Source organism: Marmota flaviventris, chromosome 11 (genome assembly GCF_047511675.1).
Source record: "Marmota flaviventris isolate mMarFla1 chromosome 11, mMarFla1.hap1, whole genome shotgun sequence".
NCBI classification, from domain to species: Eukaryota; Metazoa; Chordata; class Mammalia; order Rodentia; family Sciuridae; genus Marmota; species Marmota flaviventris.
The window spans coordinates 109411600-109433080 of NC_092508.1; the positions used below are offsets into that span (position 1 = coordinate 109411600).

The 21481-nt window shown below is 32.1% G+C and overlaps 1 protein-coding gene across 1 annotated transcript in view; it reads left to right on the plus strand.

Annotated features, from left to right (window-relative positions):
- Slc35f5 (solute carrier family 35 member F5) overlaps nt 1–18354 on the plus strand; it is a 35316-nt gene extending 16962 nt beyond the window's left edge. The window contains exons 8-16 of the mRNA XM_027954049.2: nt 1844–1925; nt 2819–2906; nt 6316–6380; nt 8198–8302; nt 9478–9637; nt 11606–11696; nt 13985–14139; nt 14969–15065; nt 17497–18354. Coding sequence (XP_027809850.1) covers nt 1844–1925; nt 2819–2906; nt 6316–6380; nt 8198–8302; nt 9478–9637; nt 11606–11696; nt 13985–14139; nt 14969–15044 — 822 coding nt within the window. The 3' untranslated portion in view covers nt 15045–15065; nt 17497–18354. The remainder of the gene's footprint in view (nt 1–1843; nt 1926–2818; nt 2907–6315; nt 6381–8197; nt 8303–9477; nt 9638–11605; nt 11697–13984; nt 14140–14968; nt 15066–17496) is intronic.
- The last annotated feature ends 3127 nt before the right edge of the window (nt 18355–21481 follow it).

Consider the following 21481-nt stretch of genomic DNA (forward strand, 5'->3'; position numbering starts at 1 on the left):
GGGAATAGGAAGGTCTTTCTGGAAGGAGTTTGTAGCTAGTGAAGAATTCTTAAGATCTTTGAATGCCTGCCACCTTAGGGATTTGTTATTTCCCTACTTTGCATTTGTAGGAGCCAGTGAGATTGGTTGGGTAATGAGTACAATATTTAAGTATTAAGGTAATAAGAGAAGTGGGTCAGGAAAACTAATTATCATCCTATAAGCAGATGTTTTTGCAGAAAATCTCCAAAAGATAATTAAGGACAGACTCTGCCTCTTTTCTAGCATTTTAATTATAGGCAGATTGTAGCTCCTATTTTCATGTATGTTTGATATTTCACATCTTACCAGTTGATACTCATTTTCTTATTTAGATAATCGAGTGAAATTACCCAAGAAGCCAGGATAACAAATTAAAACCACTTTTGCACAGTTTCACTTTGGCTTTAGCCTTCAGCACAGTATAGATCAAATGCAGACTACTGCACTCTCAATCATTTGTACCTTTTGGTGCCTAAAATTACGTATCTCTGGTGCTTTGAAGTGAAACTACTAATAATTTTACTACTTATTTCACTGCAAGTCCTGAGATAATTCAAAAGATGTCTCTCCCTAAGTAGAGGCAAGTTCTTTGGTGGAGTAATTCTTCCAGTCAGTCTATGTAAGTAACTTACTGGAAACAGACTAGCAGTTACTTTGCTTTAGTTAGTTGATTGGGCAATCAACATCTTAAAATGTACTTTTGTCACACTCACACACATTGGTACAAAATGGTATGTCCTAGAATATTCATAGTAGCCTTGTTTAAAATAGTTTTAAAAAAAATGTCCACTCACCCCCCACCTGCACAAAAAAAAAAAAAAAAAAGAAAAAGAATTATCAGTGAAAGTAGATGAACTTTGGACATATACACACCCTAGGGTTCACCAAATGGAGGTGTTATTTCTCATTACTTAACTCAAAGCAGACACATGTTTGGGAATGTAAGGGTATCCTAAACACAGATGTGCAAATGAAAGAAAAATGAAAAGTCCTCATAGTTAGAAAACTTCCTTCACTGTATACAAAGTTACAAGAGCTTTTTGGGTTCTGTCTCTAAATGGAGAACCAGAGAAACAGTCACAATTAGCCAATGACAGTTTTCATAGTATATTTTTAATTTTCCAAAGTAAATACAGCCTCTTATGTATCAGTTTAGCTGTTAGCTGTTTACATCCATCGCCATGAGCATCTTCAAATTTATTAGAGTTTTCATTATGTTTTTCATCTGTATATACTTTAATGTTTAAGAATTTTCCCAAATTCAAATTTGATTTAGATAAACTTAGATTGCTGACTGTACTTGAATAAAACAAGTTTTTAAAGTTGACGATACTCAGTTTTATCCTCATATTAAAAGCTGAATACTAATTTTTTTTCTAACTTTTGTTAATTTATAAGGGAAATTGGATAGGGAGTGATTGGGTTTTGGGTTTTTGTATCTTTCTTTCTTTTTTTTTGAACCTGGGGATTGAGCTCAGGGCTTTCAGGCAAGCTTTTATTTTTCAGTTTTCGGCAGACACAACATCTTTGTTTGTATGTGGTGCTGAGGATCGAACCCGGGCCGCACGCATGCCAGGCGAGCGCGCTACCGCTTGAGCCACATCCTCAGCACAGGCAAGCTTTTTACCACTGATCTTCATCCAAGTTCCCCTACTTTTGTCCCTTTTGCGGGGTCTGTGATTTTTCATTATTATACAAAGTGGCTTCTAAAAACCTCTTACAGTAACAGTTTTGAGGAGGAGGAGAAAAAAAGGGGACTGTAAATTGTAACGACAGATATAAGCATGTCTCTCATTAGATTTCATTTTTTCTTTTTCTTTAGTGGTTTTTGGCAAATTTGTCATACCAAGAAGCACTTTCAGACACACAAGTTGCTATAGTTAATATTTTATCTTCAACTTCTGGTAAGAAATTTGTATTATAAGTTGAATATATATTGAATATATATGATATATATGTGCGTACATATTTCTATCTTGTTATTTCATTAGTTCTAATGTACATTAGTATTTTATCACTCCTTAATATTTGTAGTTTCCTTCCTTAGTTCTGGGCTATTTATATTTCTTCATATACTTTGCTGTTTTTTTTATGCAGAAGTATATTAAAAGTTTTATAGGCTGGCTCTTTGTATTGTAGGTGTTTTATCCTGTACATTTCCTTTCAAGGATCTTTTTCTGGAATCTTTGGTTAAATGTAATTGCTTATTTCAGAACTGTAATTTGCACTATGGTAGGTGTTTTATTTTTAAAATTAAACCACCTTCCAAATCTAGGAGATTAAAGAAGTATTTTTGAAGCTGTAAAAATAACTTCAGTACACAGGCTCAATTATGATGAGGTTCACAATATGTGGCTTTGAATGTTAAATTTAACTCTTTTATTAGCATAAACATAGCCAAGCACATGGATCATGTTTATAATTCTAGCTACTTGGGAGGCTGAGGCAGGAGAATCACAAGTTTACTTAGAAAGACCCTGTCTCAAAATAAAAAACAAAAGGGCTAGGGATGTAGCTCAGTGGTAAAGCACCCCTGGATTTAATCCCTAGTACAGGGGTAGACGAGATGAAAGAAAAAGGAAAAAGAAATAAGACTATTCTTGGTTTCTGTTTTTGAAATAAACACGGTTTTGTTTAGAGGCTATTTTATTGTCTTGAAACATTTTTAGCCTAGGTAACTGCAGATCTCATTCTTAGTTATTTAAATATCACACACACAAAAAACCTGGTTTACTTATTTAAACAATGTACCTGCTGTTAAGTCATTTACTTTTTTTTGGTCCTTTTCTCCCCATAGGACTTTTTACCTTAATCCTTGCTGCAGTGTTTCCAAGTAACAGTGGAGATAGATTTACTCTCTCTAAACTACTAGCTGTCATTTTAAGGTAAGAATATAGTGTAAGTTAGTTTACTCTGTTTAAAAATGTGATGTTGAAAATATTTTTGGTTGTGATACAGGATAGTTTATTTTACACAGCAACACAGGCAAAGAGAGAGGAGGATAAAGAAGGTTTAAATGGACTTTATGCTACCCCCATATCACATGCTAGAGCAGTTTTCCAAATCTTCCTGGGTAGAGTAACCAGAGGGAAGCATCCCCAAACAGTATTGGTTTCCATTCATATAATTGCAGACTTAAGTATTAAGTATTATGTATTATGTATTAAGTATTAAGTATTATGCTGAGATTCACATTTAACTTAAGGTGCCAATGTAGTCATTATATCTTCCCAAGTATCTGTTTCATTTTCCTAAGGCAAGTGCCCTTTTTTGTTTTGGCTTAGATTTCTCCTCCTGCTTCTGGAAATCTAACATTTTGTCCTTTCTAATTGTTTCAACCTCCAGTGATTTCTTACTTACTTTCTATATAATTCATTTGGAAATTCTTTATTACTGCACTGCAGGAGTATTTTCAGTAACTATACTTAAATCTTTATTTAATTCTTTGTGTGTTTCTTTTGTCTTCCCTTCTGAATTGTAAACCTTTGAAAGCTGAAGTCTTGTTTTATACTTCTTTGTGTCACCAAAGCCCTAGCACTGAGCTTTGCCCATAGACTTTACTTAAAAAAAGATTTGTTGATTTCATAAAGTTATTATTTTTGTGAGAGAAAATTAGAAAGCAAAGAAGGTAGCAGAATGATTTAATGGCAAAAGTAGTGCCATTATTTCAAATCTGTCAGAGCTGGGATTGAATCAGAGCTCTGTTATTTGCCCTTGAGCAGTTCCCTTAAACTTTGAGAGGGTTTCCTACTTGAGAAAATCATGAAAATATTACCTGCTTTTCAACCTTGTTTTAAAGTTTGGCAATGTAAAGAAAGTGACTGTCCTAGAGATTAATAGTTGGCAATCACATAAGACTGGTAGTTCTTGCTATGTGTTTTTCTTTTTTTCTTTTTAAATATCTTTTTAGTTGTAGATGGACACAATACCTTTTATTTATTTATTTGTATGTGTGCTGAGGATCTAACCCAGTGCCTCACATGTACTAGGCAAGTGCTTTGCCTTTGAGCTACAACCCTAACCCCGTGTTTTTCTTTTAAATATAAAGGAAAGTTGACTGTGGTAGTTTCATTGAGTAGTCTGGTTGACTCAACTAGCTTGCCATTTAGACTTTATAGTCATCAGGAATTTATTCTTTTGCATAGTTGGCAAGTGTTTTAACCAAGCGTGTTTTTATTTTGGGCAAATACAATGTATTTGTATTGGGGAAGTAAATGAGGTTTTATTAAATTTTATTCCAACTATGTGCTAATTTCTAAATTTTCTTAGCACTACTTAATAAAGAAAGGTTCAATAATGGAAGGGATGGATATGAAATGTTGAACTTGAAAGTATTTTTACAGTCTGTTACTCCTTTTCAATAAAATAGGTCTAGAAATGGGGTTGGGGTTGTGGTTCCGTGGTACAGCGCTTGCCTAGCATGTGTGAGGCCCTGGGTTTGATCCTCAGAACCACATAAAGATAAATAAGTAAAGGTATTGTGTCCATCTACAACTAAAAAACAATTTAAAAAAATATAGTTCTAGAATAGAGACTGGCAAACTAAGGTAGACTATCTGCCAGTTATAGTTTTTGCTTTTGTGGTGCCGAGGACCTAACTCAGGGATTTGCATGCACATGCTAGGCAAGCAGTTTACTACTGAGCTTCATCCCCAGCCCTGCCATTATTTGCTAATAAATGAAGTTGTATTGGAACACAGCCGTTCTCATTTATTTGCTTACCGTCTATGACTGATTTAGGGCCACAGCAGCCAAGATGAGTTCTAACAGAAAGCATATGGCTCACAAGTCTAAAATATATATTTTCTGTCCCTAAAGAGAGTTTGGTTGACATGTTGTCTAGATAAGTTGATACTTAGAAATATTTTTTATATTATATGTTCTTACAAACACTGTATTAAACATTGTTTAACACTTTGTTTTTGAACTGGCTTTAATGAGATTGACTTTCTGAGGTTATGAGAATAATTTGACAGAGCAATAGAGTTGAAGGAAATCTTCTGATGAGCCAAGAAATCTCATTTCACCACTTATAATCCAAGCAGTTCCATCTTCATCATTACTAATTTTGAGATCTTGGGCAAGTTTTTTTTTTTTTTTTTAACCTCTTTGCCTATTTCTTCATCATTAAATTGGGGATGATGGTAATAGAATTTGTCTCATAGTATTATGAGGATTAAATGAATTAAAACTTCTAGATAATGCTTAGTGAAGTTAGTCAATCCCCCAAAACCAAATGCCGAATGTTTTCTTTGATATAAGGAGGCTGATTCATAATGGGATAGGGAGCAGGAGCGTGGGAGGAATAGACTAACACTATATAGGGTAGAGGGTTGGAGGGGAAGGGAGGGGGCATGAGGTTATTAATGATGGTGGAATGTGATGATCATTATTATTCAGAGTACAGGTATGAAGACACAAATTGGTGTGAATATACTATATATACAACTAGAGATATGAAAAATTGTGCTGTATGTGTGTAATAAAAATTGTAATGCATTCCACTGTCATATAAATTAAAAACAATATAGTCTTATTTTTATCTATTAAAATCACATATATGAATATACCACAGTAAATCTCCACATCATATATAACCATGAGACTGGGATCCTAATTAATATTTGTATAAATATGTCAAAATATATTCTACTGTCACGTATAACTAAAAAGAACAAATATCTGCAACATGTACACTCAGAAAAATGAGAAATTATATCCCATCTATGTATGAATATCAAAGTACATAAATGCATTCTACTGTCATGTATAACTAATTAAAACAAAAATTTTAAAAATTCATGGGATTAATGGAACTATTTACATATGAAAGGATAGCTTACTGTTAATTTAGGTTTTACTAGTAAACAATAATAGTGCCATTACTGTATTTATTTGGGTTTAATTTATTTATACCTTCAAAAACAAAGATGAGCAGAGGGATGACAATTTAGTTTATTTTTCTGTAATTGAAAGATAGTCACACCGGGTTGCCTGTGTTTCATTCTCAGCTGTGTGATATTGGTCGAGTTATTTCATCTCTTTTTTTTCTCATGTAAAATGGGAATGGCAATAGTAATATCTTCCTTATAGGGCAATATTAGGCATTTTATAGTACAATTTTTGTACTATCCTATTCTGATAGTATTGTTAGCTTTTAATCACTAAATTCTTTGACACTTTTATCCAAAGTTGAGATTAGTCATGATCACTTATAAATCATTTGTATCTTTATGATTAGTCTCTTAAGGAGTATATTATTTTGTTCATCGCTTATGTCTCTTATTCTCATAGCATTGGCGGTGTTGTTCTGGTAAACCTGTCAGGGTCTGAAAAATCTGCTGGAAGAGATACAATAGGTAAGTTCCTGACTTGATTCTCTGTTATAGTAAAAAAGTAAGTTTTGTGTTTATTGTCATGCATGCACACACATGCATCCTCCTTTTTAATATTTTCCTTTGGAAATAGCAAAATGCAAAAATAGTTCACATAATTCTTATATAACCTTCACCCAAATTCTCCAGATATTAACAACTTATATAAATATACCACAGTTATAAAAGTTCATTGATTATAATACTTTTATCTACTCTATAGATCCATTTTAAATTTACTTATTTTTTCCATTAATGTTCTTTTGATCCAGGATCATTTGTTGCATTTACTTGTGATAGCTCCTTAGTTTCCTTTAATCTGAAACTGTACTACAACCTTTTTATCTTTCATGACCTTGACACTTTTGAAGGGTACTGTTCAGTTGATTTGAACTGTGTCCTTCAGTATGTGTTTGTTTGGTAGTTCCTTGTGGTTGAATTGAGTTTGTGTGATTTTTGGTAAGAATATCATGACCATAATATTGTTACCTGATCTGATCAGTGTATTTTGTGTGATGATACATGATGTTGATTTTGCCCATTATTAGTATACTAATTTTAAGGTGGTGTCTGATAGGGTGCTCCAATGTATAGTTATTAATTGTTCCCTTTTTAGGGAATAAGCATCTTGTGAGGAGATACTGTGAGTCCATGCTATCATACTTTCACCCACTAATTTATTCACTGTTGGTCCTTGCCTGAAAGTTACTCCCTGGTGAACACTTCGTTTTTGATCCTTTGCCTAGATTTAACAAAAACAAAGGTATATCAGAACCCAGCTTAATGGTTTCCTTCAATATTTGAAATTTATTGAATAGAGCAATGTTTTCCAAACTGTTCCTGGATATTACTCTGTGAACTGTGTGTGCCTTGTACTGCTTCACCTCTCTCTCTCTGAAGCTTCTTTAGTACCTGAGGCAATGCATGTGTTTGTGTGTCCCAAGATTTTGTTGACAGGTCTTTTTCCCATTGCTTAAAAAAAGGTTTGAAACTAATTTTGAAATAGATTTAATAATACATTGGCCTTTTGAATAATTGATTAAAGTACTGAGTGGTCAGTTGACAGAAGCACATCATTTAGTTGTTTTTAAAAGCTTAATTTTTCAAGAGTTAAAGAAAAGATCTACTATTTATTATGCACTTACTGTGTGCTCCACATTAAATTAGGTATTTTGGAATATTTATAAATTGTGTGTTTATAGTGTTTGAGCTGTTCTTGATTTGAAATAGAATATAAGATTATGAAAATAAAATTACTAGATAACAAAATATTTAATTGTTAAATTAATTGTTAAATATTTAATTGTTAAATTCTCTAAAACAGAAGACAAATAGGTTGGAAATTCAGCAAGAGTAGTGGGAGGATGCCTTGTGGAATAGGTGGGACTTTAACAGAACCTTGAAAATGGGCATGGTAGTGGAATATATATTAAAAATGATACATGGGTTGAGAAAAACTATATTAAGCTATAGCTTAGGGTAGAAGCATTTGTTAAGTTGGTCAGTAAAGTGTCCAAATTGTTTATGTAGGGAAACAAAGTATGCATTTCAAAATTAAAATGAAATGTTACTAATATGAAATTTATTATTAACACATAAGTGGTTAGTTCATTGAAGTGAATGCTTTTGCATTATTTGCTTACATGATACCTTAATGCTCTACTGGAGGACATGGATGGGATGAGTTATACCATATATTTTAATTTTTGTATTCCCACATTATTCAATTTTAAATAAGTGTATATGGAATTAGTTAATGGAATGAATGGGTATTTTAAATAATTATATTGGTTTTTTTATAGGTTCCATTTGGTCTCTTATTGGAGCCATGCTTTATGCTGTTTATATTGTTATGATTAAAAGAAAAGTAGACAGAGAAGATAAGCTGGATATTCCAATGTTCTTTGGTAAGAATATAGTCAACTATGAGACTGTTTACTTTAAATGTTTATTTAAGATTTTACTTTTGTGTTTTGGAAGGAAAAGGGAAGTTTTTTCTTTATAATCTTAATGTTCACATGTACATTGTTTTATATAAATGTAATTTCTATAATAATAATAGCTAAGTTTATTAAGTGCCTGCTATATGGCAAGCAAGCATTTTGCTTTATCTTCTCAGCAATATATTATTTCATATTTATAGATTGGAAAACAAAGGCTTCAGAAAGGGTTCTCCTCATCTTGCATAGGATTTACATTACTAGCAAATGCCAGAGTGGGGTGGTCAGACTATGGAGCACAAACTTTTAACTGTTATATAGCATAACTTTTTCTTCTAAGTGGTCAGTCTGTACTTATTTCCCATGTTGAATAGCTATTTGCCATATATGTGTTATCTCACCAACTAGTGGGAGGGCAGGAACAAATAATTTTTTGTTCTTCGGAACTTTCCACCATTATTCCTAGTATAGCACAGGTTCGTAAGTGCAACTTGAATCAGAGAGCAAGCCATCTGATTCCTTATGATCAATTTAAGTTGAATACACACACACACACACACACACACACACACACATCCCTACCAGTTAATTCTTTAAAGTTCTAGGATACTATATTATTAAGGTTAACAACCCTTTGTTTTTAATTGTCTTAGTGATTTATTCCATAGTAGTTGCTCCCTTACAATATGAATCATTGAACTTCACAGGTAGTGGTCACCAGTTGTTTGAAAAGCTTAATCTAGTATTGCTTATTCACAAAATAGACTTAAAAACAATCCAATAAGATGGGCATGGTGGTGTACACCTATAATTACAGTGACTTGGGAGGCTGAGGCAGAGGGATCGCAAATTCAAGGCTTACTTCAGCAATTTAGTGAGACCATCTCAAAATAAAAAATGAGAAGGATTGTAAAGCCCCTGGGTTTGATCCCCAGTACCAAAAATGAAAAAAGGAAGGAAGGAAGGAAGGGGGGGAGGGAAGGAGGGAGGGAGGGAGAAATAAAAAACAACAGCTAACAGAGTTGTAGTTACAGAAACCTATTGGAATCCTTTGTACAAATTCTAATCTTTTTAAATTTTAGTATAGAGTTCGGAAAATTGATTCAAATCACAATTTTGTCTTTTTTTTTTTACATACTTAGGTTTTGTAGGTCTGTTTAATTTGCTGCTCCTGTGGCCAGGTTTCTTTTTACTTCATTATACTGGATTTGAGGACTTCGAGTTTCCAAATAAAGTAGTATTAATGTGCATTATTATTAATGGCCTTATTGGAACAGTTCTTTCTGAGTTCCTGTGGTTGTGGTATGTACTATTTATTCTCCTATGTTAGTTATTTTTATTGACTTTTAGATAGTTTAAGTATTTATTTTTCTTCTGTCTTCCTGTAGTCCCTCCTGTGCACCTTTCTCCCACACACACTTATAATAATTGAATGTATTAGCTCCGTTATATCATGGACTTTAATTTTTAACTTCTTGGTGCCCACTGCAAAGAGTAGTGTCTTACACATAAAAGGAGCTTAAAAATACTTGTAGAATAATGAATGTTCAGATATGTAAATGAATGAATAGGAATGTTCTAAATTTGTAAAAGTATTTAGAATGTTATGCAAATGAAAGTAGTCATTATTTAATGGACATCCGAACTTAGGAGATGTGTGTGCCAAGTATGAATTTATGAATTATGAGATTATAGAGGATGTTGCTTTACTTAAGAGACTTTGAAGTATCTGTTTTGTTCTTAAGCTTTTTTGTTTTATTTATTCTTAATATCTTTTATATGAGTAAGTTCGATAGGCATACCATAATTGAATTGAGATGTTGACATTTTATTTTATTTTTTTTAATTTTTTTATTGGTTGTTCAAAACATTACAAAGCTCTTGACATATCATATTTCATACATTAGATTCAAGTGGGTTATGAACTCCCATTTTTACCCCAAATACAGATTGCAGAATCACATCGGTTATACATCCACATTTTTACATAATGCCATATTAGTAACTGTTGTATTCTGCTTCCTTTCCTATCCTCTACTATCCCCCCTCCCCTCCCCTCCCATCTTCTCTCTCTACCCCATCTACTGTAATTCATTTCTCTCCTTGTTTTTTTTTTTCCCATTCCCCTCACAATCTCTTATTTTAATATATTTGAATATTTGACGTTAGTTAATATGTTGATATGTGATAACTGGCTTACAGTAACTTTGAACACAGTATTATAGAGTTTGTGAGACCTTTCAAATACAGTTTTATACTTTGTCCTGTTTCTGTCCAATAGGAATTTTAAAAGAAATATAAATTATATTTAAACTCCAAAATTACTTTCATTACATACAAGTGAAACTGCTGGCTAGTTTTCCCTTGCAGAAGACTACAACAAAAGTAGCCTTTTCCATGAAGTCTTCTTTAGCACTCTGCCTACACTCTACTTCCACCTCTGCCCAGTTAAGGAAATGGCTGTTTTGTTGATAATATTCCATACTCACTCCTTTTTGTGTAGTACTTAAAAATTTAGTTTGTTGTCTAGTAATTTATGTACTTTTTTCTGGTCTAAAACTCTTTGATAGCAGAATTCATTTACTAGTTAATTATTCTTTCAGTACATGCATTTTAAATGCTATTTTTTAAATCTGAAATATTAATAGATGACAATAGGATTCAAACATTAGCTAAATAAAGAAAAGCTAGATTAAGTTAAATAAGTGTTTTAATGAAGTAATTTTAAAAAATAATTCTTTGCATGGTAAATATCAAAAAATATGTGCTAATTTTAAGAAATGATAATTACTCACCTGACCCTGAACCCTCTTTTTACAGAGCAGCTCGTGAGTAGTATGAACACTAGTGGAAACATTAGTATTTGTGTTCCCTCTCATTAATAGGAACTAATTGTCCAGCTTATACTGATATTTGTAATAATACTTTCTCAAAGTGATAGCCTTGTACATACAAGGTTGAATATTATCTGTAAGCAAATCTTGAAAATAGCTTAAAGTGCTTTTAATTTTTTATACTTATCTTTAATTTATAAGTATATATATGTAAGTATAATTTTATGCTTATATTTATTTTCTACTTATTATTTGTATTTGAAGGTAAACTTTGGATTCATCTTAAAAACTTCATTATTTTTTGCGTTTCAGTCCATCCTAATCTTTTATTTTTGGTCCTGATCTCTCAAGCCTATATTATAGGATAGAAAAATCTTTCTTCAGTGTTTTTCTTTTATAGTTTTCATATAGAAATGTATGTCTTCTTTCTTTTTAGGGGCTGCTTTCTTACCTCATCATTGATAGGCACACTTGCACTAAGTCTTACAATACCTCTATCCATAATAGCTGACATGTGTATGCAAAAGGTAAGGCAAACTACGAGATGTTTTAGGTATGTTATTGAAACAAACCTATTAAGAGTTAAAGGATGTCTCTAAATTAGGATGCAAACATAAAATAATACTTGACACCTTTTCTCCCCAGGTGCTTTACTAAATGAAAATATAAAATGTACTAAAGAAATAGTACATTTCTATTTTCAACTTTTTAATTATTTTCTAAATTTCTAAGTCAAGGGTAATATCTTTATGTGTAATTTTCTAGTTTTTTAATTGATTATGTTCCAGATAAGTGTAAATTAGTGGTATATGGAATAGAGTATACATTTCATCACATAAATAGTAGTATTTTGGTTTCCGGACATTCCTCAACACTATGATAATACTACCATAAAAATGAGCAGCACATGAGTAATGTGGTTTCTCAGCGAATGTTCATCTGAGCAAGTCGAGTGTCCCTTTCCTTTTCTATGAAATCCTGGTCTGGAGTAGGAATTCCGGTGATAAATACTGGCAATGATAACTTCTCAGTAAAAAGAATTTAGGGTGTCTCTACCAGCAGTCTAGAAGGGAGAGGTTTTGCTAGTGTTCCCAGTGACAAGAGGAAGAAAGAGGTGTGCCTTTGCCTAATGCTGGAAGATGGAGTGGAACCACTTATCTGCAGTCCAGACGTGTTTATAAGCTTTTTAGCTCCCAAATACTAAGAAATAAAAGTATATGTCTATGGGTTTTGATTATTTTTCTTGAGGTATTTGTACAGTTTGGGGGATGAAGGCAGAATATTTTCCGTGAAGTATACCTTCTATTTAAAAAACAATTCTGTGCTGATATTTCTTGATTATTAAATATTGTGGTAAGTGTTATAAGAAAATGTTATAATTTAGCTAGAATTTGGTAACAAAATGAAGACATTTTAATTTCTCTTAATGACTACTCTTTCTTGGGTGGTGTTTGGCTGACTTGACCCCTATGAGTTGGTATCATACATATAGGGTATTAAAAAATTTCCAAGTGATTATTCTTGCTTTATGCATTGTTGAGTATTTCACAAAAAATTCTCACAAAACCCCTTTGTGTCTGACTAATGTTGCCATTAAATGGAATAGTGTATGTTTTCTAGCAGAGGGAGTCTTGCCTTTGATTGTAACCTTTTTTTATTTTATTTTTTAACTCTCAGAAAGGGCAAACAGTTTTTCTTCCCTAATTTAAAGATAGGAGTTACTATTTTCATCATTATTTTTAAAACAAAGGACCAGTGTGCTGTTCCTAAGTCTCAGTAGTTAATCAATATAGGCTTCTTTGAAAATCATTTTTGATACCTTGTAAGTCTAGATGGTAAAGGTAAATTAGTAAAAAGGAATAATGAGTTTTTTCTTTCCTTTTGGTAAATTTGTGGCATCTCATAATTTTTAGTTTTCTTGACAATACTGATGAATGATGGATTAGAAGATCACACTTGGTGGCATTAGAGAGTTCTTCACTTCTGAGGCTTCTCTTGATGCTTGTCTTTTCTGGCTAACATTCTTAGTCAAAATATTCCTATATATTGTCTTTCTTTGGTCGTTATTTTATTTTTGAACTTTTTTCATTTGCAAGAACTTATTGAAAATTGTTAATAAAAGGTTTTTAAAATTTGTGTTTAGGGTTTTAGTAGTTTTAAGAGCTGTCATGTAACACAATGGCAAAAAATATAACATTTTTAAAAATTGTGAGTTTATGATGATGACTTCGGAAACTGAGGGGAGGAATCTACTTGAGAATGGATAATAATCAGTAATAAAGAAATGACCAATGTAGTATGCAAGACATAAGTTTTACTTATAAATAGTACGACTCTTGATATACAGTGCCTAATAAATCATAAGTATGCCTTCTTGATTTTTCTTTGGCACATTTTCCAAGCAAGAAGTATTGGTTTTGGTAATTTAGGCAAATGGAATCATAAATTTTTATATTTAATAAAATATATTTAATAATATATTTTATATTTAATAAAAAGTCCTAAATTTTTATATTTAATAATGATATACTTAATGTATTTTCAAGGCTTAGTGTTATCTTTGAAGCATTTTAACTTTTTCCTGCTAGTATTTACAAATGGAAAACATATGTTAAAGGGAGAAATTGCTTTAATGAAAATTGAGTTTTGGGGCTGGAGTTGTGGCTCAGTGGAGAGCACTTGACTAGCATGTGTGAGGCACTGGGTTTGTTTCTCAGCACCACATATAAATAAATAATAAATGTAAAAAAAATAGAAAAGAAAATTGAGGTTTTTTTTTTTTTAACTTTTTTCTCCTCTATCTTCTTATTTTTAGGTGCAGTTTTCTTGGTTATTTTTTGCAGGCGCTATCCCTGTGTTTTTTTCATTTTTTATTGCAACTCTGTTATGTCATTATAATAACTGGGATCCTGTAATGATAGGAATCAGAAGAATTTTTGCCTTTATATGCAGAAAACATCGAATTCAAAGGTAGGTTTAGTTCCTATATAACTTTAAAAATAATGTTTGCTAAGTAAATTAAGAATCATATCATGCTGACCTGCCCTTTAGAGATTTTTTGCAAGGAATATTTGAAAGATTATGTTATTCGTGTGTTATGTCAAAAAAAAAAATATTGGGCTGAGGTTGTGGCTTAGTGGCAGAGTACTTGCCTTGTTCATTTGAGGCACTGGATTTGATCCTCAGCACCACATAAAAATAAATAAACAAAGATATTGTGTCCACGTATAACTAAGAACAATTTTTTAAAAAATGCTTTAAAAAATAAAATATTTATTCAGATCCTTTAGATGATAAGATAGTTTCTTCATTGCTATTTTTGGAAAAAAAAGTTCTGAATCACAGGTAAAACCAAAATGTTCATTGTTCTTCTGTGATGAATTTAAATATAGAAAACTTTCGTTGATTTGAACATAATTCATAATAGAATATGTTAGTGTTGCTTCAAATTTTTTCTTTCTTTTTAAAAAATATTTATTTCTGTTAGTTGTACACAATGCCTTTATTTATTTATTTTTATGTGGTGCTGAGAATCAAACCCAGGGCCTCGTACACACCAGGCGAGTGCTCTACCGCTGAGCCACAACCTCAGCCCTCAAATTTTCTTTCTTTTTAAAGAGAGGACACTTTACATTTTGTTATAAAAACATGGAGTAAATTGTTGAAGAATCTTACCTTAGTCTTGCTTCTGCCACTGACTTGCATTCTGACTTCACAGTCTTAGTCGGTGGAATAGATAATTTTTAAGGTTTCTGTTCATCTCTGAAGCTTTCCTTAACTGTTGCTTTCTTTTATTAAGAGTTCCAGAAGACAGTGAACAGTGCGAGAGTCTCATTCCTATGCACGGTGTCTCTCAGGAGGATGGAGCTAGTTAGCTGTTGTTGTCTGTAGTCCAGGTTTGTATGTGAGTGAATATTGGTGTTGAATAAGGTTCTTATTCTTGTAGTATACACAGAATTGATTTTCTGTAATTAGTGTTTGAGAGGCAATACAACATATAAAGGCAGTATATCCTCTGGAGTTGAATGCCTGGGTTATAATACCAGCTTTACCATGTTCCTGACTGTGTGACCCTGTGCAAAGTTCTTGGTCCCTTTGTGCCTCAGTTATTTTATTTGGAAGTGATGTTATAATAGAATTAACCTTCATAACATTTTCCCTAAATACTTGGTAAATTCTAAGTTTGTACAGTAGTGCCCAACTCAGATTAGTGATTACTAAATTTTAATTCTTATTTATATTTATGTTACAGGTTATTGTTATTTAATGATATGCTTTAGAAAAATATTTTTTCTGATTATAAAAGTAAGAAAATATGTATTACTTGAGTAAATATTCAGTCTTTTCTGTATGCATGTGTGTGTGTGTTTTTTTTAACTGGCACATTATGAATCCTGTTGCTCTGTGCGTGCCTTTTCACTTTGCAATGTTTTAGAGACATCATTTTCAAAATTTTAAAAGATTTAAAAATTTTTAAGAAATATTATCTTACATTTTTTAGAGAGCAGAAAGAGTAGATGATATTTAGTGATTTGCAAATTCATCATTTTTTTGGCAGATTAAAAAAGTGTTTAGAATAAGAGAAGATGGTAAATTACTAGAATTCTGGAGATTCAGGTTCTTCTGAGATATGATTAGGCAATTTTTATTGAAATGTTTCCTGATTGCAACTGGGTTTTCCCTCCCAGTTTTCCTAGAACATGGTACAACTTCTGTCAATTTCTAGCATTCTCTTTGGCCCTAAAGCTTAAATTTCATTATCTTCAGGGTAAATTTGCATGTAATCTAAATCTAATCTTGGTTTTGTGTTTCTCTTTGGTGGGTTGTTTTTTAACCTAGTTTTTATTGCTGTGATGGTTATACATGTATATAATTTGAGTAAAAATTTTACAAGACTATAAAACAAAAGCCCTGTCTTGCCCTCCTGCTTTCATTCTTTTCCCACTCTGAGGAAATCACTTTAAACTTAGCTGATTCTTTTGGTATTTGCCTCTCTGCATCTCTACTTACCATTTTTATACTTCTGTTTGATTTTTCAGTTTTAGGCATCTTCATTTGACTTTTTCACTAAAGTGGATGCCAATCTCTGATCCACATGCCTACATCCCAATTACATATCTTTCCTACCTTCCCATCATCTCTGTATAGTTGTTAAATAATTTCAGATCTATATGCAATGTTTATATATTTTTTTTGACTAAATAAATGTTAATTATAACTGAGCCATGTAGGATTTCCAGAGTCCCTTTCTTACTACTCTTTAGAGAATAAACCGTGAGTCTTCTCTTGGGATAGAGAAGAGGTACTAGACCAGCTCTAAACATTAGGGGCAGGGCAGGGCACCTGAGTGCTTAACTGTTTTTTTTTTTTTCTGACATTGTACCAATATTCCTGTTTTTAGTTGCTTCTTCACCCCTTCTTACAGAAATACCTGTTTGTATTTCTTCATTGCTAGCTAAGAATGGCTGCTATTTTATTGTCTCTCAGTTCTTTATTTTTCCAGGTGGGTTACTCCTTTTAAAAAAAAAAATCTGTTGTTGTCTATTTAATAAGGTTCTGGGGGGAAAAATGGGACTAAATATTATGTTTATTTGCCATCTTCAAATTAAAAATTGCCACCAGAAACACAATTGTTTTTAAAAGTTTGTTTTTGTTTTGGTACTGGGGATTCAACCCAGGGGTGCTTTACCCCTGAGCTACATCTCCAGCCATTTTTATTTTTCATTTTGAGATAGGGTCTCACTAAGTTGCTTAGGGCCCCACTAAATTGCTGAGTCTGGCCTTGAACTTGCACTCCTCCTGCTTCAGCCTCTCAGGTTCCTGGGATAACAGGCATGTACCATCATGTCCAGCTTCTTTAAAGCTTTTTAATGCCATAATTTATGCATTAGCCTTCTCTGCTATGATGTGTATTACTCCCATGCTCACATTCAAACCCATCTCCACCCAGGCAATATTTCAGTAGTTTTGGGAATGAGAGCTGGATAAAAGGGAGAGAGTAAAAACTAAAGATAGAGTGCATTCGAATTGAACAGTTTGGCAGGAGTCTGTCTCTATAGGGGTAATGGAATATACTAGCAATAAAACTGCTAATACACAATCTTTAGGTAACATTGGCTCTCAGTCTTTGACATTGCTATAGAACTTTTTTTTCTTTAGTTCTTAATTGGGTTTAAGTATTCAGTATATATCCATATGAAATGTATTTCAATGTTAAGATAATTATTATGCTTTAAAAAATATAAACTATAGAACATGAAAACTGTGAAAATTAGTAATCTAATCACCTCTGCTTTTTTGTTTTGTTTTGTTTTGCTTTATTTTTAGCTTGATGATGGAAAATTATGCAGCGAAGAGACAATCTCTGGCAAGTTTTTGTAGAAAAATGTTTCAGTGCCTAGTCTGAAAAGTAACAGTTTCAGTTCTTTGAAACTCTAAAATATATTTTCCTTATGTCTGTTTTCTTCATTTTCATAATGAAGTACTTTACTATGTAGCTGTGTACATATCACTACAATTATAGGAAGTTCCAGTCCATAGTCCATCTAAAGGACCCACCTGCCTTACATATCTCAAGGAATTCAGTTGATGAAATCATTTGAACTAATCAAGGAATAAAATCCTAATGTTCTCAAGACTTGGTTTTCACATATGTGTTCAGTGCTAGACTATATTATGAAAACGTTTCCAAGAAATCACGTATGTTATGTAGAGCAATGTTTTTGACAGATAAAATGCTAAATTAAGCTGCCTGTAATAGGTACGGATTGTAATTTTCAGTTTTGTAGAATATTGCAAATTAACTACACAGAAAACAAAATGTTTAATTTATGTAACAACCATGTTCATGCAAATTTGGTGAAACTTTAAAGAGAATAAATGTTTGAGAAAAGATCTGGTACACTTACACTACATATACTGTATTATTCTTTCATAGCATTAGGTGCCTTGTATTTTAAAAATGTGACAAACCATGACAAATTTTTAAAGGAGAAGTATTGTAAAATGAAGAATTATGTATTTCTAAAGGCTGTATTGCTGTAAATTTCATCGATAAAGCTCTGTTTAATTTAGAGTTTTAAAGAAATATTCTCTTCAATTAAGAAATTTTCATAATGGAATGATTTAAATTGAAGTGATAAAAAGTATTATTAAAATAAAATGTTTATATATATTTGTGTATTACATATGTATCAAGTGATTTCATATTTTTTCACATTATAAATGGGTCAAACTACTGTAGAACTAAATAATTGTTTTCCTAATTTTTTTTTTGGGGGGGGGGTACAAGGGAGTGAACCCTTGAGGTGTTTAACCACTGAGCCACATCCCCAGCCCCCTAAATTTTTAATGGTTAAAGTATCAATAAAGGAAGGCAAGATGGGATTGCACTTTAAAAAATTACATTTGAATTTTTTCTGTTCCAAGATAAAATTAAGATATTCCTAATAGCAAATCTTAAACTTAGGTGTTGCATGTGCTTCTTGTATATCTGCACCTGGATTCTTATTTGCTATCAGTAAAGATATGTCCCAGGATTCATAGATTTTTAAATTATGATTCATTCCCTTTTCAAGTTTTGTGAGAATAGTTTAAATTAGTTGTCTTCTGAATTTCTTAATGAATCTGATTTTTAAAAATTCCTTTTGCAGGATTCAGCTTCAGTTTATCCTATTCACATTCTTAAATTGCTTTGGTGTTATCATGAATCTAAAGTGAAGTTTTAGATTCTGCTTAGTCCTGAGAACTTTTATATTAATGTAAAAGATTGCTCTGGTATTAAATTTAAAAGCAGCTGTCTTCTCACTTGATGCCTACAAATAATTCTTTAGGTAAAAATAATGTCGATTTTATTATACTTTTGACCTATTTAGCTTGATAGCTAGCATATTTAAGAATGTCCATAAAAGAAATGTGGACTTCTAAGGAATTTTCTTTTAAAAATAACTTGCTGAAATAATTCAATTAGCGAAGACTAATTTTGGTTGAAATTTATTATTTAGATAATAATATAATTTATATATTATTTAGGTAGTATCTAGTTTTCTGTTTTTGGTGTTTGTTCACAAAGATTGAGCAATTTATAAGGTAAAATAGTAGAGACAGTGGAGAACATACTGAAAATTTAAAATACTCTCTAACTGGTAGGAAAAGAGGTTGAATTTAGTATTTTTTGCTATTCATTTCATCCATATAATGTGTTATTACTTGGAATGGAACTGGTTAGTGAGCCTTAGTTAACATGCTGAGTGGACAAATTTTCAGCAGGGTTTCTTCCACTAGGCTGCTTGTTTTTTATGGAAGACCTTCTTTAGAAGGAAGCACAATTATATTGGTTAGCTGACATATGAATTACTTCTGCATTACTCACCCACCTATTACTTTTTCTCTCAAGTTTTATCTATCTGGATGATTGTTGATTTTGAATACTGTAGCCATGGGAAGTAAGCAGTTGAGGACTTTCTTTTTGCATCTTTGTATTTACCATTTCTCTTTTCAAGAAGTCAAATGCTGGAAGTCTGGTGCTTTGGTGCATGCCTGGTAGTTTAGCTATTGCACAGACTGAAGCAGGAGGATCATTGGGGCCGAGGAGTTTGGGGCCATTCTGGGGAGCATAACTAGATCCTCTCTTTTAAAAAAAAAGAAGGAAAAAAATCCATTCTGTGGATTATTAGAAACTAGGCAGTAATCACAGTGCCTGCTTTACATGCTCAAAAACATGATTGGGAGAAGTCCCTTTCAAGGAACTGCTAATGGCCTTCCTCTTTCAGAACAGTATTGACCCATGATCATATTTTTCTAACTAAAGAGAATTTTGATACCTTGCTTTCAGTCTTCTATTTTTCTTTCCATACATAATTTAAGTTTCATTATTGCATAATGTTTCAAATTATGACCTTGATTGAAGGAAGTGAATTTTTTCTTCAAAGACTTTCTATTAGATGAACATCAGCATCTCGAGTAGAACAAAACTGAAGAATGAGGCAACTTTAAACGTATTTAGATGAATGCTTTTAAAGCTTAGAAAGGACATTAGGTGTGTGTAATGCACCTATATTTATTCCTTTAAATAAACTTTGATTTTTTTAATTGAGATGTTGGCTTCTGTCAGCCTGACTAAATTAATTCCTTACATTAAACTGATTTTCCCCCTGGCAGCTGATTGCATTGTTTCTGTAGGTGAAGCTCTGTAAAAGTGAGCTCACAAGGTTAAATGTGAATGTTCTCAAAGGTATACAGCTCGTTTCAAGAAGAATGTTAATGCCTGCTTTAAAATCAATCATGCAAAGCCAATTTGGGGTTGCAAGGTATGACCCTTTGGGAAACCAGGTTTTCTTGTAAGGCACTAATCCTTAGTGTGCTGGTTGAAGAAATAAAATGTCTTTAAAGAAGGATAAAGGTGAAATCAATTAGAAAATACTATTTTCCCACAATCTATTAGCAAATGTTATTTCATTTTAAGCAATACTAGTTGTTATAGTCCTGCTTCATTTCTCCCTATTCTCCTTTTGGAATATTATAAGGATATTTCAGGAATAATTTGCAAAAGTATGAGATGACTATTATCTGACATTTGCAGACTTATATCACTAACATATTGTCTGCTATTTTTTTAAAATGGTGATATACCATTTATGAGATATTCAGTTTACAGAATTTGAAGTTAGACTTCTATTTTAATGTCTTTCATGTTCTTAGAATTCCATTTAGATAAACTGGTACTTTTTTTTTATATAGACTGGGAATTTTTAGACAATATCTGTCATTTTTTATAATATCAGCCTTATTTGCTCGGACAATAATTAATAATACCATGTTCCATGGGTGTGCTATTTGTGGTTTGCGCACAGCAAATTTTCCTTTAGATCTCCAGAGCCTTTAATAAATAGAACAGAGAGGTTCATTATAAATTAGAAACAAATGACTTTTGAAAGTGTGCATTTTAATATGGAGCTTTTTCTGTTTTGCTATCAGGAGTAAAGATTGTCTAATGATTTGAGCATTTATTTTACCTTTAACTCATATTTGATTACAGCATTTTCATTCATTTTTTGGGTACGTAAAACTTCGTGGTTTATATATCTTAAAAACTATCATTTTAATGTCACTACATTTTGAAAATAATACTTTCCTATACTCAATATGTATTATTAACCCTTAGATGCCAAATAATGAAATTAGTGACCTATCTTTAGGGAAAAGTTACCTATGAAAAGTTATTAATACTCTGATTAGGCATATTTGCTGAAATATTAATGTGCATGGCAACATCTCCAGTGAGACCATTTTTAATTTATAATGACAAAAATGG